The 21,124-nt window shown below is 43.2% G+C and overlaps 1 protein-coding gene across 8 annotated transcripts in view; it reads right to left on the reverse strand.

The window, feature by feature from the left end:
* BICDL1 (BICD family like cargo adaptor 1) overlaps nt 1-20,755 on the reverse strand; it is an 88,916-nt gene extending 68,161 nt beyond the window's left edge. For 2 of the 8 annotated variants that reach the window (XR_004989988.2, XM_045585385.1), the window contains exons 1-2: nt 20,180-20,755; nt 13,293-13,508 (exon numbers count right to left, since the gene is read on the reverse strand). Coding sequence is in view for 7 of the 8 variants with exons in the window: in XM_045585385.1 (XP_045441341.1) it covers nt 13,293-13,508; nt 20,180-20,611 (648 nt within the window). In the remaining variant the exon portion in view is untranslated. The remainder of the gene's footprint in view (nt 1-13,292; nt 13,509-20,179) is intronic. The other 6 variants (XM_036449182.2, XM_036449180.2, XM_036449181.2 and 3 more) reach the window with 6 other exon arrangements.
* Between the last annotated feature and the right edge of the window lie 369 nt (nt 20,756-21,124).

Below are 21,124 nucleotides of genomic sequence, written 5' to 3' on the forward strand. Positions count from 1 at the left end.
CTCAAGGAACCCAAATTTCGATGTAAAAATAAATAAATAAATAAATAAATAAATAAATAAATAAATAAAAATCTGGTTACCATTATATAAAGTCAAAGCTAGCAGCATTAACAAGATTTACTTCTATAGCTGAAACCGGTTTGGCTCAGTGGATAGAGCATCAGCCTGCATACTTGAAAGGTCCTGGGCTCGATTCCGGTCAAGGGCATGTACTTTGGTTGCGGGCACATCCCCTGTGGGGGGTGTGCAGGAGGCAGCTGATCGATGTTTCTGTCTCATCGATGTTTCTAACTCTCTATCCCTCTCCCTTCCTCTCTGTAAAAAATCAATAAAATTTAAAAAAAGAAAAAAAGAAGTACATTACTTTGCTTTAAAAAAAAGAAAAGATTTACTTCTATAGTCATTCATCCAAATCTTTGGCTTTGATGAATCTTGGGTTGCCTCTTGAATTTAGATTTAATGCTAGAACCTTAGGCGCTCTTCTTTTGAAACAGGTAACCAGGCCCTAGCAGGTTTGGCTCAGTGGATAGAACACTGGCCAGTAGACGGAAGATCCAAGTTTGATTCCAGTCAAGGGCACATACCTCAGTTCCCCAGTCCTGGTTGGGGCATGTGCGGAAGACACCAATTAATGTCTCTCTCACATCAATGTTTCTCTCTCTCACTGTCTCTCCCCCTCTCTTCCACACTCTCCAAAAATCAGTGGAAAAATATCCTCCAGTGAGGATTAACCAAAAAAAAAAAAAAGAAAAAAAAAAGAAAAAGCTAATCAGAACTAGGTACAGTTGTCACTAACACAACCAACCTGAAGACTCTTGAATCAGACATGGTCCTCTCTGGGTAAATAATTAAAAACAGGCTCAAATAATCAAGACACAAATCTACCAATAAAAACACCCATCTGCTGAAAGAATAAGCAATGACCCCCCCCCATGTGTTTAACCTGCTAATTAGCAATAACACCAATCTGGAAAGGCTGGCCATATTGTCTTCACAGAGCACAGCTCCCACAGGCAAAGCCCTCTTTTGTTTCAGCTCAAGGGACCCTCTCGACACCCTTGAGACAACACAGAGAAACGGCTAAACGGGGATCCCCAACTCTGGATTCACTGTGACTCTGAAGTTTAGGGGCCCCAGACAACACCCAGGCAACGATCACCTAAAAAATACGCCCATGGGTGGAGATACACATGAGGAGGTTTCTGTTTCTGACTGACATCCCACCCTTGGAAACGTACAAAAACCGATCTCCAAACCAGTGGTTAACCCGTAACCCTGCAAGGCCGCTGGGCAACCATACTCAGTTTCTGATCTTCAGTTTCCTTCTGTCAAATCAAGAGCAGTTACCACCACTTCCTCACAGAGTGGTAACGTGAGAGGTCGTCTCACATAGGAACATCCTATTGTTCGGTTGGGAAATAAACCTTATTTTCCTCACTTCTTTCAAGGATAAGCTGACTAATACCCGCCATGTCTTTTTCCTACAACACAACGCCTGCAAGTGAAGCAGCCATTCCGAAGAAAACAAGTAACAGTGCCCACCCTAAAAGGAAAAACACAAACACCAAAACCCAATTCAGCAACCAACACTACTTTAGATGAGCAGCTGCTGTTCACTATAACGTGTCCTAGAGACAGTTTAAGCCGGCACCCTGAGAAAGAAACAGGAAGGGGGGTTGAGGGTGAGGAGAGAAGGGGCTTCAAGAAGGTCCCAGGTGCAGAGCTGTTTAGAGACAAGAGTCAGCTTCCATTCAGAGGAAATTCGTCTCTTCAGGGAAGATTAGCTCCAGCTAGCAGGCACGTTATATTCTTTGTGTGCAGATGAGACATTAGAGGCGAAACCAAGGCCTACAGTTCCAAACAGGCAGGGAACAAAAACACCTGTTTGCACCAACTTCCTCTACACACTTCTACACAGTGAAGGTGGGGGGTGGGGGTGAGAAGGAGAAGGGGGACCACAGGGCAGAAGTCAGCCCTGGGGTCAGGGGGTAGACACTCATCTGAATACAGCTTCAGTCACCTAACCAAAGGTACCAGTGCAGGGCCTCAGGTACCGAGAGCTTGGATGGGAAACTTAACTCAAAATTTCACTTCAATGTAACAGAATTGTTTTTTAACATTGATTTAGGGAAAGAGAGGAAGAGAGAGAGAGAGATTTGTTGTTCTACGTATTTATGCATTCACTGGTTGATTCTTGTGTGTGCCCTCACAGGGATAGAACCCATAACCTTGGTATACCGTCTTTAGTTGTTTTTTGTTTGTTTGTTTTTAATATATTTTATTGATTTTTTTTACAGAGAGGAAGGGAGAGGGAGAGTTAGAAACATAGATGAGAGAGAAACATCGATCAGCTGCCACCTGCACACCCTCTACTGAGGATGTGCCCACAACCAAGGTACATGCCCTTGACCGAAATTGAACCTGGAATCCTTCAGTCCTCAGGCCAACGCTCTATCCACTGAGCCAAACCAGTTAGGGCCCGTCTTTAGTTTTACTCTGACAGAGGATCATGGGGGATTTTCCCTGTTTACATCAAACATTTCTGTGCTGTCTGAATTTCCTTTTATACTGATCATGAATGAGTTCGTTCCGCCATCAGAAAAAGCCCTGTGTGTGTGTGTGTATACATAAATTTAAAAACCTATGAGTAGAATCCTAAAAGCAGAGGCAAAATTAGAATTCCTGAATATGTAGTGAGGGACACTGAGTAAAGTTTCTTCCCTTAAGAAGCCAACCCTATCCCAGCTAGATAAACCAAGTTTCACAAAGAACACACCACTGGGTGCCAAGCTTTCACAGACACAGATTTCAAACTGCTAGGCTTCACCTGAACTATTAATACAAGAGGATCTTTGTTCCTTTATTTCAACCTCTTCTCTTCATCATCAACCTTCAGACTAGTCCTCCAGGCACCTCTTGGCTTAAGTCCTTCTCGTTTAAAATGCAAGCTTTGATTTCCCCTGGCCTTGGACCTAAGCCTAACTTCCTGCTGAACTCTTTCTATCCCCTTCTCCATCTGTGACTCTATAACCTTTTTGGGGGCTTCACGCAGCCTTTGAAATGGCCTTTGTAAAAAAATATTGCTCCAACGATAGCTTCTCTCTTTGGCATAATTAAATACTAATTATCCAAAGTCATTGTGACTGGACACATGACCCCACTTCTGGATGTGAGGACCCGGGGAAAGGCTTGTTAGAGACACATGCAGAGCTGCAATGAAGGGGAAAACGCTAAAGAACACAGCACAGTACTGGAACAAGTAATAAGGGGAAATAATGATTTTAAGGTGAATGCATAGGAGTTTTACATCTAGGGCTACACATGGAGCAACGACACATCCTCAAGACGGCTGTCCAAAAGCAGGCATTAGGAGCTTTCTAAAGGGGAATGCCTGACTGCCTACCTGTGCACACTACAGGCCATTTGAGGTTCTAAGAACAGCTAAGATGACAGACAGTGGAGACGGGGAGTTCTTTGTGTATGCTCCCTATAAGTGGGTAGGGGGAGCCATAATGACATCCAAACCCAAATAATGGCCAACCCTCCCATGAGGCAAAATCATCTGGGGGAGCATGGAGGGGGGGAGCTAAAATGTTCATTCCCATCTCCCTCAGCACACTCAGTAGCTGATTAACCTACAGGCCACTGAGAAACACGGCACAATGCAGGTACTCGCAGGCTTTAAGTCAAGACACAGAAGCCTTGCCCATTCTGTAGTCACTCTTCTCGATTCATGGAAAGTGGGGTGTTTATCATGACAGGAGCAGCCATGAACACAGCATTAGCTTACTAGGCAACTGCATTCCTGTTACCTGCAGCTTGCCTGTCAGCACTGCCGTCCACAGTCACACCCCCCCCCCCCGTCCACCGTTTTCGAACAGCACCCACATAACATGCGAGTGAGCTGGAAAGAGTAAGGAGTGTTCTGCAGAGTGCGTGGAGGGGCAGCGTGCTCTTCAGAAAGTTAGAGTCGTTTTAAATAATTCTTTAATGCCGTGCACCGTAGCCACTTAACAAAAATAACAACCAACAATCCTTTTTTGTTTTAATCCTCACCTGAGGACATGCTTACAGGAGGGAGGGAGGGAGAGGAAACATCAATTGATGGGTTGCCTTCAGGATGCTCCCTGACTGGGGATCAAACCGCAACCCCAGCATGTGCCCTGCCGGGAATCGAACCAGTAACCTTTCTGTGCACAGGGCGATGCCCAACCAACTGAGCCACTCCAGTCAGGCCAACCAACAATCATCTATTGAATGCCCTCTCTCCTAGACACCTGTTTATAACAATGAACAAGCTGGACGTGGTCCCTGTTCTCAGCATTTACAATGGAACACTGCCCACCACAGAACCCTGCTCCCCGCTTTCCTAGACCCCACAGGTCTCACCTCACGTGTATTTCCTCAGCAGAGCTTCCCTACTGACCCTTCCTAAGGCAGCTCTTTTCTCTCTGATCATCGGCCATCACATCCCCCTTCTTGTGGATTTGTTTAGTTGTTTATATAGCTCTTCCTCCCTATTGGTTCCACACAACAAAGGCCTTGCGCTACCCACTGTATCCCCAATGCCTTGCTCAATAAATATTTGCTGAATGTTCAATTAAAGAATTTTTCCATTAAAAAATAATAAAGATTTTATTCTTTTACTCAAAATAACAGAATGCCAGTTAGTCATTAAGGGAGAGTGATGAGAGAGGTAGATCTAGGACTTTTTCAAAGAATAAAATTAAGGGTTACAAACCTCTTCCCATTGGTCATGGCAACCCTTACTCAACTGGTTGCAGGCACATGTGTCTTTGGTGTGTAAACATAGTATAGTGAGTGTGAGAAACCCCCAAGGACAGTGGCACCACTGTGAGCACCTCTCATAGACTGCACTTCCTAAGATCCAAGAGCTGGACCTGCTGAAAAACACACACCTAAAAATGGTTTCTTATTACGGGCTGACATTCATTTGTTGACGTTCAAACCCCACTACCTCCTACTGTGGCTTATCAGGAGATACAGAGACTTTACAGAGATAATCAGATTAAAAAGAGGCCAGTAGGCTGGGCCCTGATGCAATATGACTGGTGTTTTTACAAGGAGAGGAAATTTGATAACAGAGAAAATATTCAAAGAGGAAAGAGACACAAGGAGAAGACAGACATTGACAGCCAAGGAGAGCGGCCTGGAACAGGTCTGTCCTCACGGCCCTCAGAAGCCAGCCCTTTGATTTTGGACCTCTGGCCTCCAGAACTGAGAGACGAGAACTTTCTGTTGGTTAAGCCACTCTGAAGTACTTTATGTCAGTCCTAGCAAACCAATACAGTTTTCTATAACCTTCTAAGGTTTTCATTTTAAGTTATCTTAGCTCTAAATCAAGAGTAAATGTTATGATTTTTTTTTCCATTAAGAATTCCATACAGCGTTAGAAATCCACGGGAGAATAAACAATGCTGAGACATAATTCATATAGAAAACATAACTGGATTCCTATGTTACACAATACTAAAAAATACATTCTAGGTAGGTTAAAGATCTAAATGTAAAATACAAGTCTTAAATTTTTGTAATGAATATTGGAAAATATCTATGACATGGAGGGCAGGACTGAGCAAAATATAAAAAAAATGATGAATACATTTGCCTTCATTAAAAGTACACACTTCTGGCCCTAGCTGGTTTGCCTCAGTGGATAGAGCGTTAGCCTGTGGACTGAAGGGTCCCGGGTTAGATTCTGGTCATGCAGGAGACAGCCAATCAATGATTCTCATCATTGATGTTTCTATCTATCTCTCTTTCTCCCTTTCTCTCTGAAATCAATAATATATATAAAAAAAAGTACACACTCCTGTTTACTACAAGACTCCATAAACAAACTAAAAATATAATAGTATCAAAAATGTGTAAAAAATTCTTACATGCCAATAAGAAAACAGGTGAAGGATATAAACAGGCAATTCACAACAAGCATAAAAACAAGACATGCTCAGCTTCACAGGAATTCATGAAATGCAAACAAAAACAATAAAAATTCCATTTCGCATCCATGAGACTGAATTTTAAAAATCTGACAATAACCAAGTATTGGTGAAGACCTGAAGACGCACAACCTGGCTCTCACACACACTGCTGGCTAAGCATGTGATCTGTACAACTGTATTTTGGAGAAGAATATGGCAACAGTTCATGAAGTTGAATATGAGTTTACTCTTGGACCCAGCAATTCCACTCCTAGGTTTATCCCCAGAGTACATCACTTATATGTGCACCAGAAGAAGAGGTATAAGAATAATCATTACAAAAAAGTTTGTAATAATGCAAATTATAGAAACCTGTGTAATTTTATTAACCAATGTCATCCCAATAAATTCAATTTAAAAAGCACAAAAAAAAGTATGTATAGTGTTTTTCAACAAAAGATTGGATAACTATATTGTACTACATTTGCACAGTGAAATGGTAAACAATTAAAATAAATAAACGGGAACTACATTTATTAACATGGTTCAATCCCCCAAAACAAAGCATGCCAAAGGACAAGTTGCAAAATGTGTACGTGATGCTGCCATTTATTAAATGTTTGAAACATGGAAAAAATTTAATTGTTCTACACTGTTACATGTATATTTATTGGTGATATATCTGTGTTCACACACACATATATGTGTGTGTGTGTGTGTGTGGGGAGTAATATAAGTATACAAGCATGAACAGGGAGGATTATAAGTCTGGAAAAGTGGAGAGAAATGAGATGAGAGCCTCAAATGTATCAGAAATGCCTTATCTCCTTAAGAAATCTGACTATGAAAAATGTTTAGATTTTACAAAGCTGGACTTATATTATTTTTTGTGGTTTTCTGCCTGCTTGAAGTTACCTCATACTTTTTTAAAATGAAAAAAGCAACAATCTAATAATTACATCTAATAATTACAATCTAATACATAATAATCAAAGAATCACTAAGATTGTATACATTCAGGCCTGCAGGGGACTGAAGCCCTAACTCCTTGTAAAGAAAATGGGGTTGGGCTGAAACCGATTTGGCTCAGTGGCAGAGCGTTGGTAGTCTGCGGACTGAAAGGTCCCAGGTTCAATTCCGGTCAAGAGCATGTACATTGGTTGCGGGCACATCCCCGGTAGGGGGTGTGCAAGAGGCAGCTGGTCGATGTTTCTCTCTCATCGACGTTTCTAGCTCTCTATCTCTCTCCCTACCTCTCTGTAAAAAAAAATCAATAAAATATATTTAAAAAATAAAGAAAATGAGGCTAGGACCACACACATGCTGTTGGTAGGATGAGGAGGGAAGGAGATGGAAAAAAGGTGTGACTGACATATCACACCTAAAATCGCAGGGAGAAGTGTAAGGACATTTTCTGGCCAATTTTTACAAACTCTAGAGCTATGTATTTTGGGGAAGAAAACCCTTAGAAGTCCCTAAGCAATTTTAAACCCCACTTTTTATAAGAAGAAAGCAATTGCTTTTCCCATTCTTGGGTCACCAGGTGCTCAAGTCTGACCTTAGTGTTTGCAAGAATGTGTGAGCAGGGTTTCATTAGTACCAGGAAAATGCTTTCTTTTAACTCTGACTGGCGTTTCTAACACCACGGAGATTCATTTTGAAAATATCTTATTTCAACTGCCTCTGAAGACTGAAAAGGCCAAGTAAGAAGACTGTGGTTGCTGATATTCTTCTCATAATGAACAAGACTGTTTCTCCTTGTCCAAATCACTGCTTTGGCTCGTTGGGGTACATAAGAACCTTCCACAGTGTCTAAACTGTGTTTGTTATACGCTGTAGCAGGATAAAAATGAGCAAATAACCACCTCTTTAATACGGATCAGAACCCCGATATCTTTGCTGCTGCTGTTGAGAAAAGTTGTCTGGGGCTCTGGAGGTTTTTGCTGTCATGCCATGAAAAATACTATATTATGTATCAGAAGGCTTCTCACCTACCTCCATCTGAAGCTTTTAAAGGGAATACTCTCCTTAGACAACAAGTACAGCCAGGAGCCCTTTGTGAGAGCAAGGCCCACTGTATTCTTTCCACTTGTGATATAGTCAGGATGTTAAATGTCTAACACGTCCTATGAAACGCCACTGTCAATGCCATCGTGATATTACTTTGTAACTTGGGAAGCGAATTACACTTTCTCCAAATACATCAGCCTGAGTTTCACAAAACAAGACTCGTGATCTTAGAAGCTAGAAGAGAACTTAAGAGGGCATTTTGTCCAAATTAGCAAAAAAAAAGGCCATCAAGGTATCCCCAGGATATATGCAGCAGCATATACATGTGTATCCAGGGAATACGGGGTGCCATAGAATAAACCCAGCTCAATTCCTGGGATAATCAATTTTACACAAATATTTTTGCATAGCGACTGACCTACTAAACGAAACATTTTCATCTACTGGCATGTGCTGGGGACACTCTCAAGTGAGAGAATCCGTGTTTCACAAATGCTGAAGTCCCACTGACATGACGAGGGCATGATAATTATAATGACAGCTACCATACTTACTGAGCACTTAAGATACGCTAGATTTTGTGATTGGAGCTGTAACATACATTCTCTCGCTTAGTCCTCGCAGCACTACCAGGCACTAGAAATAATATAATTGTTTACTACATGGAGGAGGAAACTAAGGTGAAAAAAAGGTTTCCATGTTCATCCAGCTGGTAAAGAGCAAAGTCTGTGTTTGGTCCCAGGGCTGTCTGGCTCCAATGCCTCTGATCTTAATTGCTGCCTCAGAAATCGGAATCTGAGGCCCAATCAGTCTTCAAAAGGAAGATCCTTAAGCAAGACACGTATCTTTCTTCCTGTCCCTAAAGCTTTCCCAGTTATGGACTCAGAACAACACCTTCCCTTTCTTCATCGTAACGAGGATCCAGAGGCTCCCGGATACACATGCTCACAGCACCCTATTTTAGAGCTGAAAAGAACCTTAGTCACACAGAACACCTGTACATGAATGTTTATAGTAGCCGACAAGTGGAAACAACCTAAATGTTCACCAAATAATGAGTGGATAAACAAACTGTGTTATCTCCGCGCAGTGGAATACTCTTCAGCTACAAAAATAAAGCACTAATGCCTGCTACGATGTGGATGAGCCTCGGAAACACTGGGCTAAGTAAGGGCAAGAAGCCAGTCACCAAGGGTCACATATGAAATGTGTGGAGTAGGCAAATCCACAGACAGAGATTAGTGGTTGTCAGGCCATGGAGTAGTCGGTTAGGAAGACTCGGGGAGTGGCTGCTGATAGGTACAGGTTTGTTTGAGGGGGGAGAGGTAAGATAGCCTATAATTAGATAGTGGAGCTGGTAGCACAACTCTGTAAATATACTAAAAACTACGGAATTGTACACTTTTAAAAAGTAAATGTTATGGTCTGTGAATTATATCTTAATAAAACTATTATTAAAAGACATAACAGCCCAGCCAGCGTGGCTCAGTAGTTGAGCTTCGACCTAAGAACCAGGAGGTCACAGTTCAATTCCTGGCAAGGCACATGCCTGGTTGTGGGATGATCCCCAATGTGCAGGGGTGTGCAGGAGGCAGTTAATCAATGATTCTCTCTCATCACTGATGTTTCTATCTCTCTCTCCCTCTCCTTTACTCTCTGAAATCAATAAAAAACATATTTAAAAACAAACAAACAAACAAACAAACAATTGCCTTGAAAGACACAGCAGTAAAGGAAATATATTTAAAAATGCTTTGGACAAAAGCACCACAGAAATATTGTACTGCACTGTAGACGTTATACATTTCATGCTTATAAAAGCACATTATGTACACTGCAAGGAAAGTATGGCCTTCTATTCTGCTGGTTGCTTTCTTGTCCTAGGAGAATCTTAATTCACTTCAAAGTACTGCTCGAGTCCTCAAGTTCCTGAATACCCAGTTATAAAATAAAAATGTAATGCACTCTAAACTGGCTGCTGATGGAAAGAAACCCCAGGGAATTGTCCTGCTTAAAAAGAGAAAGGGGAAAAAAGGCCGCTAAACTCACCAAGGGCCTACATTCAAGGCCAGAGAGGATACAAAGAATCTAGATCGAGTGGAAATGATATCCTCCTACAATCTTTTGGGAGCTGCTTATCAGGAATTTCTACAGAGAAATTAGGCAAAGGAACCTCAACTATAAAGGCACTGCTTAAATAAAAGAACCATCCACACCGACACAAATCCTTATCTTCTCATACGACTTAACGTAAACACTTTCTCTTAGTCTCACGTCAGCAGTACGTACGGTACTTGCATGCAGCACATGTTTTCCCCCCATTTTAAGGACAAGGAAAGTGAGGCACCAAGAAGGTCGCCTGCTAATGAGAAGCATCTGCATTCCCAGCTCTGGGCTCTTTCCTATGTCATGCTCATGTTTGTTTTCTCACTTCCTCTGCTTGGCCACCCAGAGTTCTTTCAGAACGTGAATTTAGCCTCAAGAAATAATTTCCCCTTTCATTGTTCTGGCTGATTGTGTTCCTTTCATAAGTCTCCATAAGAAACACTTGCTCAGAATCAGCGTGAAATAAATGTTTTTGAACAAACAAATCAATGTGGCTAGGCCTACCTGGTTAGTTTAACCTTTCATGAATAACAAAGACTCAAAAACCTGTATAAAGTCTCACAAGGTTAGAGATTCCCTCCCCAGATGCTAAAAATGGTTTTAGAACTGAGTCAGTTTAGAACTGAGTTAATGAGCTGGCCCTGTAAATGACTTTTTTTTTTTAATTAAATATATTTTATTGATTTTTTTACAGAGAGGAAGAGAGAAGGATAGAGATTTAGAAACATCGATGAGAGAATCATTGATCAGCTGCCTCTTGCACCCCTCCCACTGGGGATGTGCCCGCAACCAAGGTACATGCCCCTGATGAGAATCGAACCTGGGACCTTTCAGTCTGCAGGCCGACACTCTATCCACTGAGCCAAACAAATTTCAGCTGTAAATGACTTCTTGAAGAACTATCAAACTCTTCCTTTCCAGCCAATCAAATGGTGACTGGATTCCTAGACAGGAAACTTGCAGGTAAGACCTTTAGATCTATTGCTTGAATTCTCACCTACATTCTTTTTACTTTTCTTTTTTTTTTTTTTTTTTTTTTTTACATGTGACGGTGGTTTATTCCCTTTTAACTAAAAGTCAGGAAGTAGGTGTGCAGTTCAGGCTGATGAGGGCTTTATTCTTTTTTTCTTTCTTTTTTTAAAAAATATATTTTATTGATTTTGTACAGAGAGGAAGGAAGATAGTTAGAAACATCGATGAGAGAGAGTCATCAATCAGTTGCCTCTTGCACACCCCCTACTGGGGATATGCCCGCAACCAAGGTATATGCCCTTGACCGGAACCGAACCCGGGACCCTTCAGTCCCCAAGCCGATGCTCTATCCATTGAGCTAAACCGGTTTCGGCCATTGGCTTCATTCTTTTAACTCTCCAAAAACCCAAGCCCCTTCCAGCTCCTCACTCCGCCATCCCAGGCCGCAGCCCTAATCCTCTGGCCCCAAGATGGATGTCTGCATTCCCAGCGACAGGACGGGGCGAGGAAAAAGCAGGACATGCCTCTGCTGACTTTAAGTGACAGTTCCAGGGATACATTTTTAAAATTTAGAGAGAGAGAGAACATTGATTTGTTGCTCTACCCATTTATATATTCTTTGCTTGATTCTTACACATGCCCTGGTGCACTGAGAGGACACTCCAATCAACTAAGCCACCTGGCCAGGGCAACCTTTCAGATATTCTGATATGAATGCATCTCTCTCTCTCTCTCTCTCTCTCTCTCTCTCTCTCTCTCTCTCTCTCTCTCTCTCTCTCTTTCTCTCTATTTTTCTGTCTCTCTCTGTCTCTCTCTCTCTTTCTCTCTGTCTCTCTCTCTCTCCTTTTCTTCTTTCTTCCTTCTCTCTCACTTATTCTTCCTTCTCTCTCACCTATTTTCCCTCTCCCTCTCCGTTCCATGCTATCCTTCTTTACTCCCCTTCCTCTTCCTTTCTCTATTATAGCATTTACTTCACACTTCCTTGTGAGGCATGAAGGCTCTCTGAGTACCCTCTGAAAGCAACTGACTAGCGCACTAATCTCATACAGGTGTTAAGCATCCAATTAGTGAAAACACCAAGAATTTATCATATGCTGCTCTAGCCAAGCCTTTCCCAAAGATCTAAGAACCAAAGAGGAACCATGCTCTCATGAGAATATTAGTGCTGCCCTAGTCAGTTTGGCTCAGTGGATAGAGGACTGGCCTGCAGACTAAAGGTTCCCGGGTTCAATTCTGGTCAAGGGCACATGCCTGAGTTGCAGGCTCGGTCCCCAGTAAGGGGTGTGCAGGAGGCAGCCAATCAATGAGTCACTCTCATTATTGATGTTCCTCCCCCCCTTCCCCCCGCCCTTTCTCTCTCTCTTCCTTCCTCTCTGAAATCTATTTAAAATTTTTTAAAAATAATATTACCGCTTACGGATGAGATCAGAGAAGAAGTCCTTTTTTTCTTTTGGTAACTAAAGAGTTAGCAGTTTTCTTTTCAACACACAAGAAGGATTTAAGAACAATAGTAAATGCAGCTCTTAATTCAAAAGTGGGTGGATTTAGAGACCAGGGCATTAACAACATTCCTGCATTTGTTAAAAAGGTATGTTCTATATTTAAATTAGATTTCCACCTATCCAGCCTTCCAACCTTTTCTTTGCAATGATTTTACAGACTTGACCTTGGTTAATTAGTATTTTCATGACACCACCCTATAAATGGTACAAGAATTTTTTTTTTAAAGAATTTGTACTTAGTGTGGAAATAAAGAGAACAAATTTTAAATACAGATACACATACCTCCTTTCATATTTAAATAATACAAAGGAATCTACATTCACAAAGGCAACATCAATAAAAATCATCTGCCCTAGAAAATTTCCCTTTAGTTTGAAGACAGAGGCATTTGATATTTGAACTAAACGCATTAATATAATTTTCCCAGTGACAGGTTTTCTCTAGATAAAGGAATCAGAGACTTTTAGAGCTACAAGGAATGTCAGAAATCATTAGACACAACTCTTTCACTTAAAAAATGAGAAAATCCCCAAGTTAAGTGATTGTTAAAGCCTCAATAGCTGGCCAATGCCTGATTCATAGCACAGCTAAAGTCCTTATAGGTGAAAAATATTCAACTTGTTGATATAACACCAAACGCAACCGAAGTGAGAATTAGTCTTACTTTAAACATGATTGACATGATACAGAAGCTCTATTTCAGCTTTCAAATTCAGTTAAGAATTTTACACCATCGATTCTTAACTTGGGACTCACCCTGCTGAGCTGATCCAGTAATCTTTGGTTCTGTTCCGATAATTCCTGGACAGCCCGTGTTTTTTCTCTGTCTGCTTCCCGTAGGTGAACTTGCTGCCGCTCCAGCTCATCCTGAAGCTGCTTCACGTCACTCTCCAGCTCGGACACGCGCCCTTCCCACTCTCCTTCTCGGTTCTCAAATCGTCTTCTTAGTTCGTGCTTCTCCTGTTCTAAGTGCTGGGTGAAAAGTGAAGATTTAAAACCTGTTAAAAATTCGTTTTTTTCTCTTTGCACACTCTCCTAACATTTTTGTTTGTTTATTGATTTTAGAGGAAAGAGAAATATCGACTCATTGTTCCATTTACTAATGCATTCATTGGTTGAGTCTTGTATGTGCCCTGACTAGGGATGGAACCCACAACCTTGGTGTAGTGGGACCATGCTCTAACCACCTGAGCTACCTGGCCAGGGCCTCGCCTAACTTTTCTTTTTTAGTACAACAAAACACTAGGGAAAAGTTGTCCATTTCACAGCTACAAAAATATCCCCTCCATCCAGAATAGAAAAGGAGTTGGTTTCATAAAGAGAATGCCATTCCTTTTGAAAATACTTAAATTATTATGTTTATTCTTGTCCTTGGGCATGGGGTTCTAGACTTAGGAATTCACTTGAAATTTAGCAAGTTATCTAATTAATTGAACTATACATTTAAACAATTTAAAATGACTACTTAAGAAGGCTTCTGTTGCCTGGAAGAATACCAGACAGAATTTTCAGAAACGGAAAGAACTCCAGAGACCCTTCAGATTTACTATCTTTTCTTACAAATGAGGCAACAGAAGAGGTTAAGTAACGAGCTCAGATCAGTACTAGTAAATGACAGAGCTGGGATTTGTGTCCCAGTCATTTGACTGTTTGGTGCTCTAAATCACCACTCAATAAATATTTGTTGCTATATATAGCACTGTATTTCAAAATCACTAAGGCAAGGTCAGGTGCAGGCCTACTCTAAATCATGGCCTGGTAGCCTTGCACATTTTTTCCTAACCCATTCATTCATTCCTTAGTGCTTACTAGGAGCCAGCCATTGTGCTGGGGATACAGTGATGAACAAAACAGACACGGTTTTTGCCTACATGGAGTTTTTATGCCAGTGAGACGGGCGGATACCTGTAATAAGTGGTGTGTGAAAATGATAAGCAGGAAAAAGTATAAACGATTAGAAGGAGCAGCTTAACAGAAAAACTCTTTTGGATTGAAGGAAATAAGAACATCTTCCTGTTTCTGTGCGATGAGGCAAGTACATTCTCCTACTTGAAAGCATAGCATGTACAAAATAAAGCCAAGTCTATACCTAAAGAATCATATAAATGTAAGTTAAAGCAATGGTCCTCAACTTTCAGTCTCTCAGAAAAGCTCTGATTTAAATGTCCAAAATATACCCACCTGAATCCCAGTTTCAAAGATCGTGATTTAGTTAAGAATGGGATGAGGCCTAGGCATCCATTCATCCATCCATCCACCACCCACCCACCTATCCAAGATCTGATGCACCGAAGGTTGTTATCAAGCGTGAAACTATTTCAACAGGCTAACAGGAGCATCTGAATCTTCTCCTTCAGAGGACTCAGTCATCTCTTCACCTTGGGAAGGGAGGCTCTCAATCTATCCAAGATTTCACCTTTCAAATATTTGTTGGAATGCTTCTTTGGGGAAGCCTTAAGGGCCAGAGTGTAGTTACACAAGAAAATTGGTCCCATTACTTCACATCTGAGATGTGTCTAAAAAAGAGGTGATGGCATTTCATCCTGACATCTATTCACGCCTTACTTTGCTCTGGGTGAGGTGTGTTTCTGAAAGTTGAATTTACCTCTAAAAGATGAAAATTTACCATTACAGAATAGGCCAAATAATGTGCCAAATGATAAAAGCAGTGATCCAAAACTAAATTTCTGAGCGCATTAGTGAAGGCAGTTAATAAATATTGAAATAAATGTACAGCCTCCCAAGTTGATCACTTTAAGGGAACAACTCATTTGTTTATAGCCATGCTAGTATATTTGTTGAAAGTGTCACTTTTTGGTTGTACTTTATGCCGTCTCTGTTTGGAGCATGTGGGAAAAGGAACGACAAGGGAGGGACTTCTACTCATCAGCATGAGAATTCATGCTCTATCGGTGCTTCCCTCATATTGCTAAACGTCCAAAAGGAGAACGTTTTACTCACTGTAGACACTGCAGAAAGATGAAATGCGGAAACAAGTGATAATTACAGTCTTAAAACTAATTCTTGGTTTTATTGAGTTTTTCCAAAATGAAAAATATTGAGCAGACGGCAACAGCAAGCACTCGGTACTCACAGTGTTGCTGAGGCCAGATAAATTAGGCTTGTGTTCTAAAAGAACAGAGAGACTTAAAAATATTCAGCAAGCAGCTGTTAGTGAGCAGCCCAAGCAAGCAACTGAAACAATCCGATCCACTTGAGGGGCGGGGCTGAGGACAGGTGGTGCTGATCAATCTGTCCTCGTGTTTCTTTGGACACGTGACAAAGTTCCTAATTCAAGTTTCTCGACACGTGGGGGTTGGGAGGGGAGGAAAGTCAAGACCTCCCTATTTATAAACATACAAAATGTAGGCTTTATCTACTCTGAAAAAGAAAGGTTTCTCCTAGAATTGCATTTCAATTAAGTGCTGAATTAACCAGTAAATTCTAGGCCAGCGGTCGCCAACCTTTCGGACCTCACGGACTCGGGTGGCAACTGCTGCTCCAGGCAGAACTGTCGGCAAGTGTGGAGGCTCTGCCATGCTTCCTGTTTCTTGGGACTATATGGTGTCTTAGAAGTTAATAGCTACACCTGAAACTAACATAATGTTATAGGTCAGTTATACCTCCACAGAATAGAAAATTAATATCAAAAGTGTCAAGGTCATCACAAACAAAGAATTCACCATGGCCAAATAGCTCAGTTAGTTTCAGGTGTGATGCCCAGTCAGGGCACATACTAGAATCAACCAATAAATGCATAAATAAGTGGAACAACAAATCCATGTTGCTCTCTCTCCCCCTCTCCTTCTCTCTCCCTTCCTCCACCCTTTCCTCTATCTCTAAAAAAAATAAATAAATAATAAATCAATGAATAAAAATGAATTAAAAAAACAACGATAAGGCAAGTCTGTTGCAGCAAAGAAGAGACTAAGATATGAAAACTATAATGTGATATCCTGAATGGAACCCTGGAACAGAAATATACATTAAAGGCTAAGGAAATCTGAATAAACTCAAGACTTTAGTTAATAATAATGTATCAGTATTGGTTTCTTTTAAATATATATATATTTTTTATTGATTTCAGAGAGGAAGGAAGAGGGGAGAGAGAGAAACATCAGTGATGAGAGAGAATCACCGATTGGCTACCTCCTGAACATCCCACACTGGGGGATCAAGCCTGCAACCAGGGCATGTGCCATGACTGGGAATCGAACTGGAGACCTCTTGGTTCCTGGGTGGAGATTCAACCTCTGAGCCACACTGACCAGGCAGTATTGGTTTCTTCATTATGCTGAGTACCATACTAGTGTAAGATGTTAGAAAGAGAGGAAACTAGGTAGAGGGCATATGGAAACTCTCTGCACCATCTTTCCACATTTTTTCTGAAAATCTAAAATCATTCTAAAAAAGAAAAAGTTTATTTAAAACTCTGAAAAAAACAAAAGCTAGTACCATTATCCTACCTAAAATTGGTTGTCACAGAAATGGATTTCTGCAAAGAACTGAAAAAGCAACACCATTCTCATAAGTCCAGGATATGTTTCTTGAAAATTACAAAGGAAAAAAGACCTTTTTAAAAAGTGGACCTAGCATTGAATGCAAATAAAGACCCCCTAGGTATGCTTCCCTGAATGTACCACTGAGTCCTATTATGTAGTCATTTTCATTTTACTTGCTTTGCCCTCTTAAAAAAAAAATAGTACTATCGATAGAACCCCTGCTGGGTGGCTCATTGGCTGGAGGGTCACCCTGTACACCAAAAAGGTTGAGGGTTTGATTCCCAGGCAAGGCACATACCTGAGTTGTGGGTTTGGGCCTGTAGGGGAGGCAACCAATCCATGTTTCTCTCCCACATCAATGTTTCTCTCTTTCTCTCAAATCAGTGGAACATAACAATGACTAGCTGAGGATAAAACAACAACTGATATAGTGCCTGCCTTCTTGGGGTCCACAGACTCTCTGGGCCTCAGTTTCCTTTTATTTATCATGAATTTGTAGATTAAAAAGTTTGATTCTAGAGAGAAAGGGGGAGAGAGAGAGAAACATTTATCAGTTGCCTCCTATATGTGCTCTAACAGGGGAATCGAACCCACAACCTAAGTATGTGCCATGACCCAGAACAGAACCCACAACTTTTTGGTGCATCGAACGACACTCTAACCAACTATGTCCCACCGGCCAGCCAAAACTAAAAATTTTTAAGATCATTTTCAAACGTATCTAGAAGAAACAGTATACCTGAATTCTTCATGCACAGCTTCAATAATGCTCAATATTTGCCTTTTAAAAAATAAACTTTTTAAAAATGTGGTAAAAGTACAGCATTCCTCCCTTATCTGTAGTTTCGCTTTCCACAGTTTCAACTACCCACAGTCAAGCTTGGTCCAAAAATATTAAATGGAAAATTCCAGAAATAAACAATTCATAAGTTTTCAACTTTGCACCCACCTGAGAAGCGTGATAAATCTCTCACCCTCCCACTCTGTCCTGCCCGGCAAGTGAGTCATCCCTTTGTCCAGCGGTATACACTCCCCGCCAGTTAGTCACTTCGGAGCCCTCGGGGTTAACAGGTCACCTAACCTGGCACTGCAGTGCTTGTGTTCAGGTAACCCTGATTTTACTTAATAGTGGCTGCAAAACACAAAGCTGGCGATTTGGAACCGCCAGGGAAGCTGTGAAGCATTTACTGTAAGTGAAAAGGTCAAAGTTCTTGACTTAATCGTTCTGTTGTATTATTCGTTGTTGTTAATCTCTTACTGTGCCTCCCTTATAAATTAAACTTTATCATAGGTACGCAGTAAGTATAGGGAAAAGCACAGTACATATGAGGTTCGGTACTATCTGTGGTTTCGGCATCTGGTGGGGGTCTTGGGACATATCCTCCTCAAGTAAAGGGGGGACTGCAGTATATGTCACATAGAATTTCCTGTCTTGATTTTTAAGTGCACAGTTCAGTAGTGTTAAGTACATTCACACTGTTGTGCAACCAACTTCCAGAAATTAACTAGAGTTCATGATGCGGACCTGCAGAGGAGTGAGGGTCTTAAAGAGCTTTAAACTATTTCATAGACAAAGGTAATTGACTCACTCACAACAGAACCTGTCTGGGTGCCGAATTTTGGAATCTTTTTCCTTTGTTGAAGAAAGGTCTCAGGCTCCACACGGGACCCACGATGTGTGTAACTGCACCCTCAGGACTGCTCTGAAATCTACCACTCATCAAGCTGACTGAGACGATGGGCCTTTCAAGTCGGCTGTCTCTTCAATCAGCTCCCTCACTGAAGGAATTTCAGATCAAGTATAAATCTCTGCAGTAGTACTTCTATATAGAGCCGTGTAATCAAATCTCTTAAAAAAAAAAGACACTCTTTTATTTGTAGAGCTCCACTTCAAGTGAAAATGAAACAATTCAATTCACTGGGCTGCTTTTTGGCAGTCTACCTATAGGTTTCACAAACCGCTTTTCACAGAGGTATCTGGAGAGTTCATCGCCTGGCAGACCTAGTTAACAGGCCACCTGAACCACAGGGCACTCACTGGTTTCCTCTTTCTCTCCCCGATTTACTTGCGGTATGTTGTTAGACTACAGATAAACTTAAAGCGTACTCTAGAAAAGTTTTGCAGCCTACATTCTGACTGTTCAAGCAGCAGCACGTGATATAGAACCAGACTCGGGTCGATTTCAGACCTTATTCAGGACTGTACTATTCTCCTGTAACCAATAAAAAAACAAAACAAAACAAAACTGGCTGCAACCAAAGTGGGTAACAACAGTAAATGCACAGGCCGAAAAAAGATAAGCTTGTCTCCGCTGACACCGATGTTTCCCCTTTTTAAAATCTAATTTTTAGAAATGCTGGTGGTGTTCCATGCCACTTTCTAGTTAAGACCCTTTTCTAGTTAAGGGCAAGACATGGCAGAAATCTTATAGCTCCTTTAAGGGGTACGTATAATAGTTGAAACAATATGGTCCTCATATGTGGCCATCCAATTGCACCCAGGATTCAGAAAAGTGCTGTTTATATACACATAAATACTGAGGCCCAAATTAAATCCACCACCAGGGTCACACGCTGAGCCCAGCTGGCCTGGCTGCAATGGAACCACGCTTCCTAATCCCCGAGTATTTGAAGGCTATAAAAAGCTCCTTGAGGGGCACTTGTTTCCCACAACTCTGAGCTGCCGGGAAGTTAAGACAAGGGCATCTGGAGGCCTTAATGCCCAAACTAGAAAGAGTTAGGCTAACACCCTGATTAGAGATTAACTACTCTGAAAACCTGAAGCATATTTTAAATGCTTACCCTTTCTCACTGCTCTGTGTGCACACACCACCCCAGCCTGCATGAACAGTCATACTGTGAGCTCTCTTGGAGATGCTGTGTACAGTCCATACATGACTGGTCCACAGCGTGCATGGACCCATGTGTTGTGAACAGGGTGGCAAAGTCTGTGTATTCGATGGATGCCCTGGTCTGATCATCCGAAATCCTCCATCCTACTCCCATGCTTCCAGGCGGTTTTCTGTGAGGCAGGGTGAGCCAGGGAGGGGTGGAGTGGGTGAGTGGCTCCGGAAGCGGCCCAGGGCCTGGCGGGAGTCTGGGCTCCCCGCTTCCCACCCATCCCAACGGGGACGAACTCACCTCCAGTTTGTCCGTCAGCTCCTTGTGCATTTGTTCGTACTGCCGGCTCATGTCCTGGTTCTTCTCCAGCAGCGCCTTGCCCAGCCGGGCCGCCAGCACCAGGTCCTTCTCCTTCTGCCGGATCACCGACAGCAGCTCGGGGTCCTGGGCGGGCAGAGGCAGCAGCAGCCCGGCCTCCTCGGCCAGAGGCCCGGGCTCGGCCGGAGGCTGCTCTCCGGGGTCGGACGGCCGTTCCCCGGCCGCCAGCAGCGCCAGCTCCTCCTCTAACGCCAGTTCCAGCTCCCCGGGGCCCCCGGGGAAGGACACCTGGGCGGCGGCGGCGGCGGCTGGACTCCCGTCGGTGGCCGCGGCGGGCAGCTCCATGCAGCAGGCGCTGTCCGGCTCTGCGGGTGCTGAAGCGCGGCCGGCCGAGCCCAGGCAGAAGGCGGACATGGCCCGCGCGCGGAGCCCGCAGCGGTGCGGCCCGGCCGGCGCGCGCCAGGCTGCAGGGGGAGGGGCCCCGCCGCGCCGCCCCGCGCCTCGCCCGCCCGCCCCGCGCCGCGGCACGCGCCCCCCGGGCCCCGCGAGTCCTGGGCGCGGCGCGCGCCGGCCGCCCCTCCCCCGCGCCGGCGGCACGCGCCCTCCGCCCGCCCGCCCCCGGGCTCAGCCGCTCCGCGCGCTGCGGAGGACGGGTGGTCCGGGGAGGCCCCGCGAAGGAAGGCTAGGGCCGCGAGGCGAGGCGAGGTTGCGGGAGGAACGCCGCCGCCTCCGCCGCCGGGTTCTCAGCCGCCCTGTTGCTGTTGCTGTTGTTGCTGCCGCTGCCGCTGCCGCTGCCGCCGCCGGCCGGGCAGCGCCTCACGGGGCCGGCTGCGCTCCGCTGTCGCTTCCACGCGCGCTGCTGCTGCTGCCGGCGGCCACGCTCCGCAGCCGCGCTCCATGTCCCTCCGCGCGGCGGCAGCCCCGGCA

Source organism: Pipistrellus kuhlii, unplaced genomic scaffold, assembly GCF_014108245.1.
Source record: "Pipistrellus kuhlii isolate mPipKuh1 unplaced genomic scaffold, mPipKuh1.p scaffold_m20_p_20, whole genome shotgun sequence".
Taxonomy (NCBI): Eukaryota; Metazoa; Chordata; class Mammalia; order Chiroptera; family Vespertilionidae; genus Pipistrellus; species Pipistrellus kuhlii.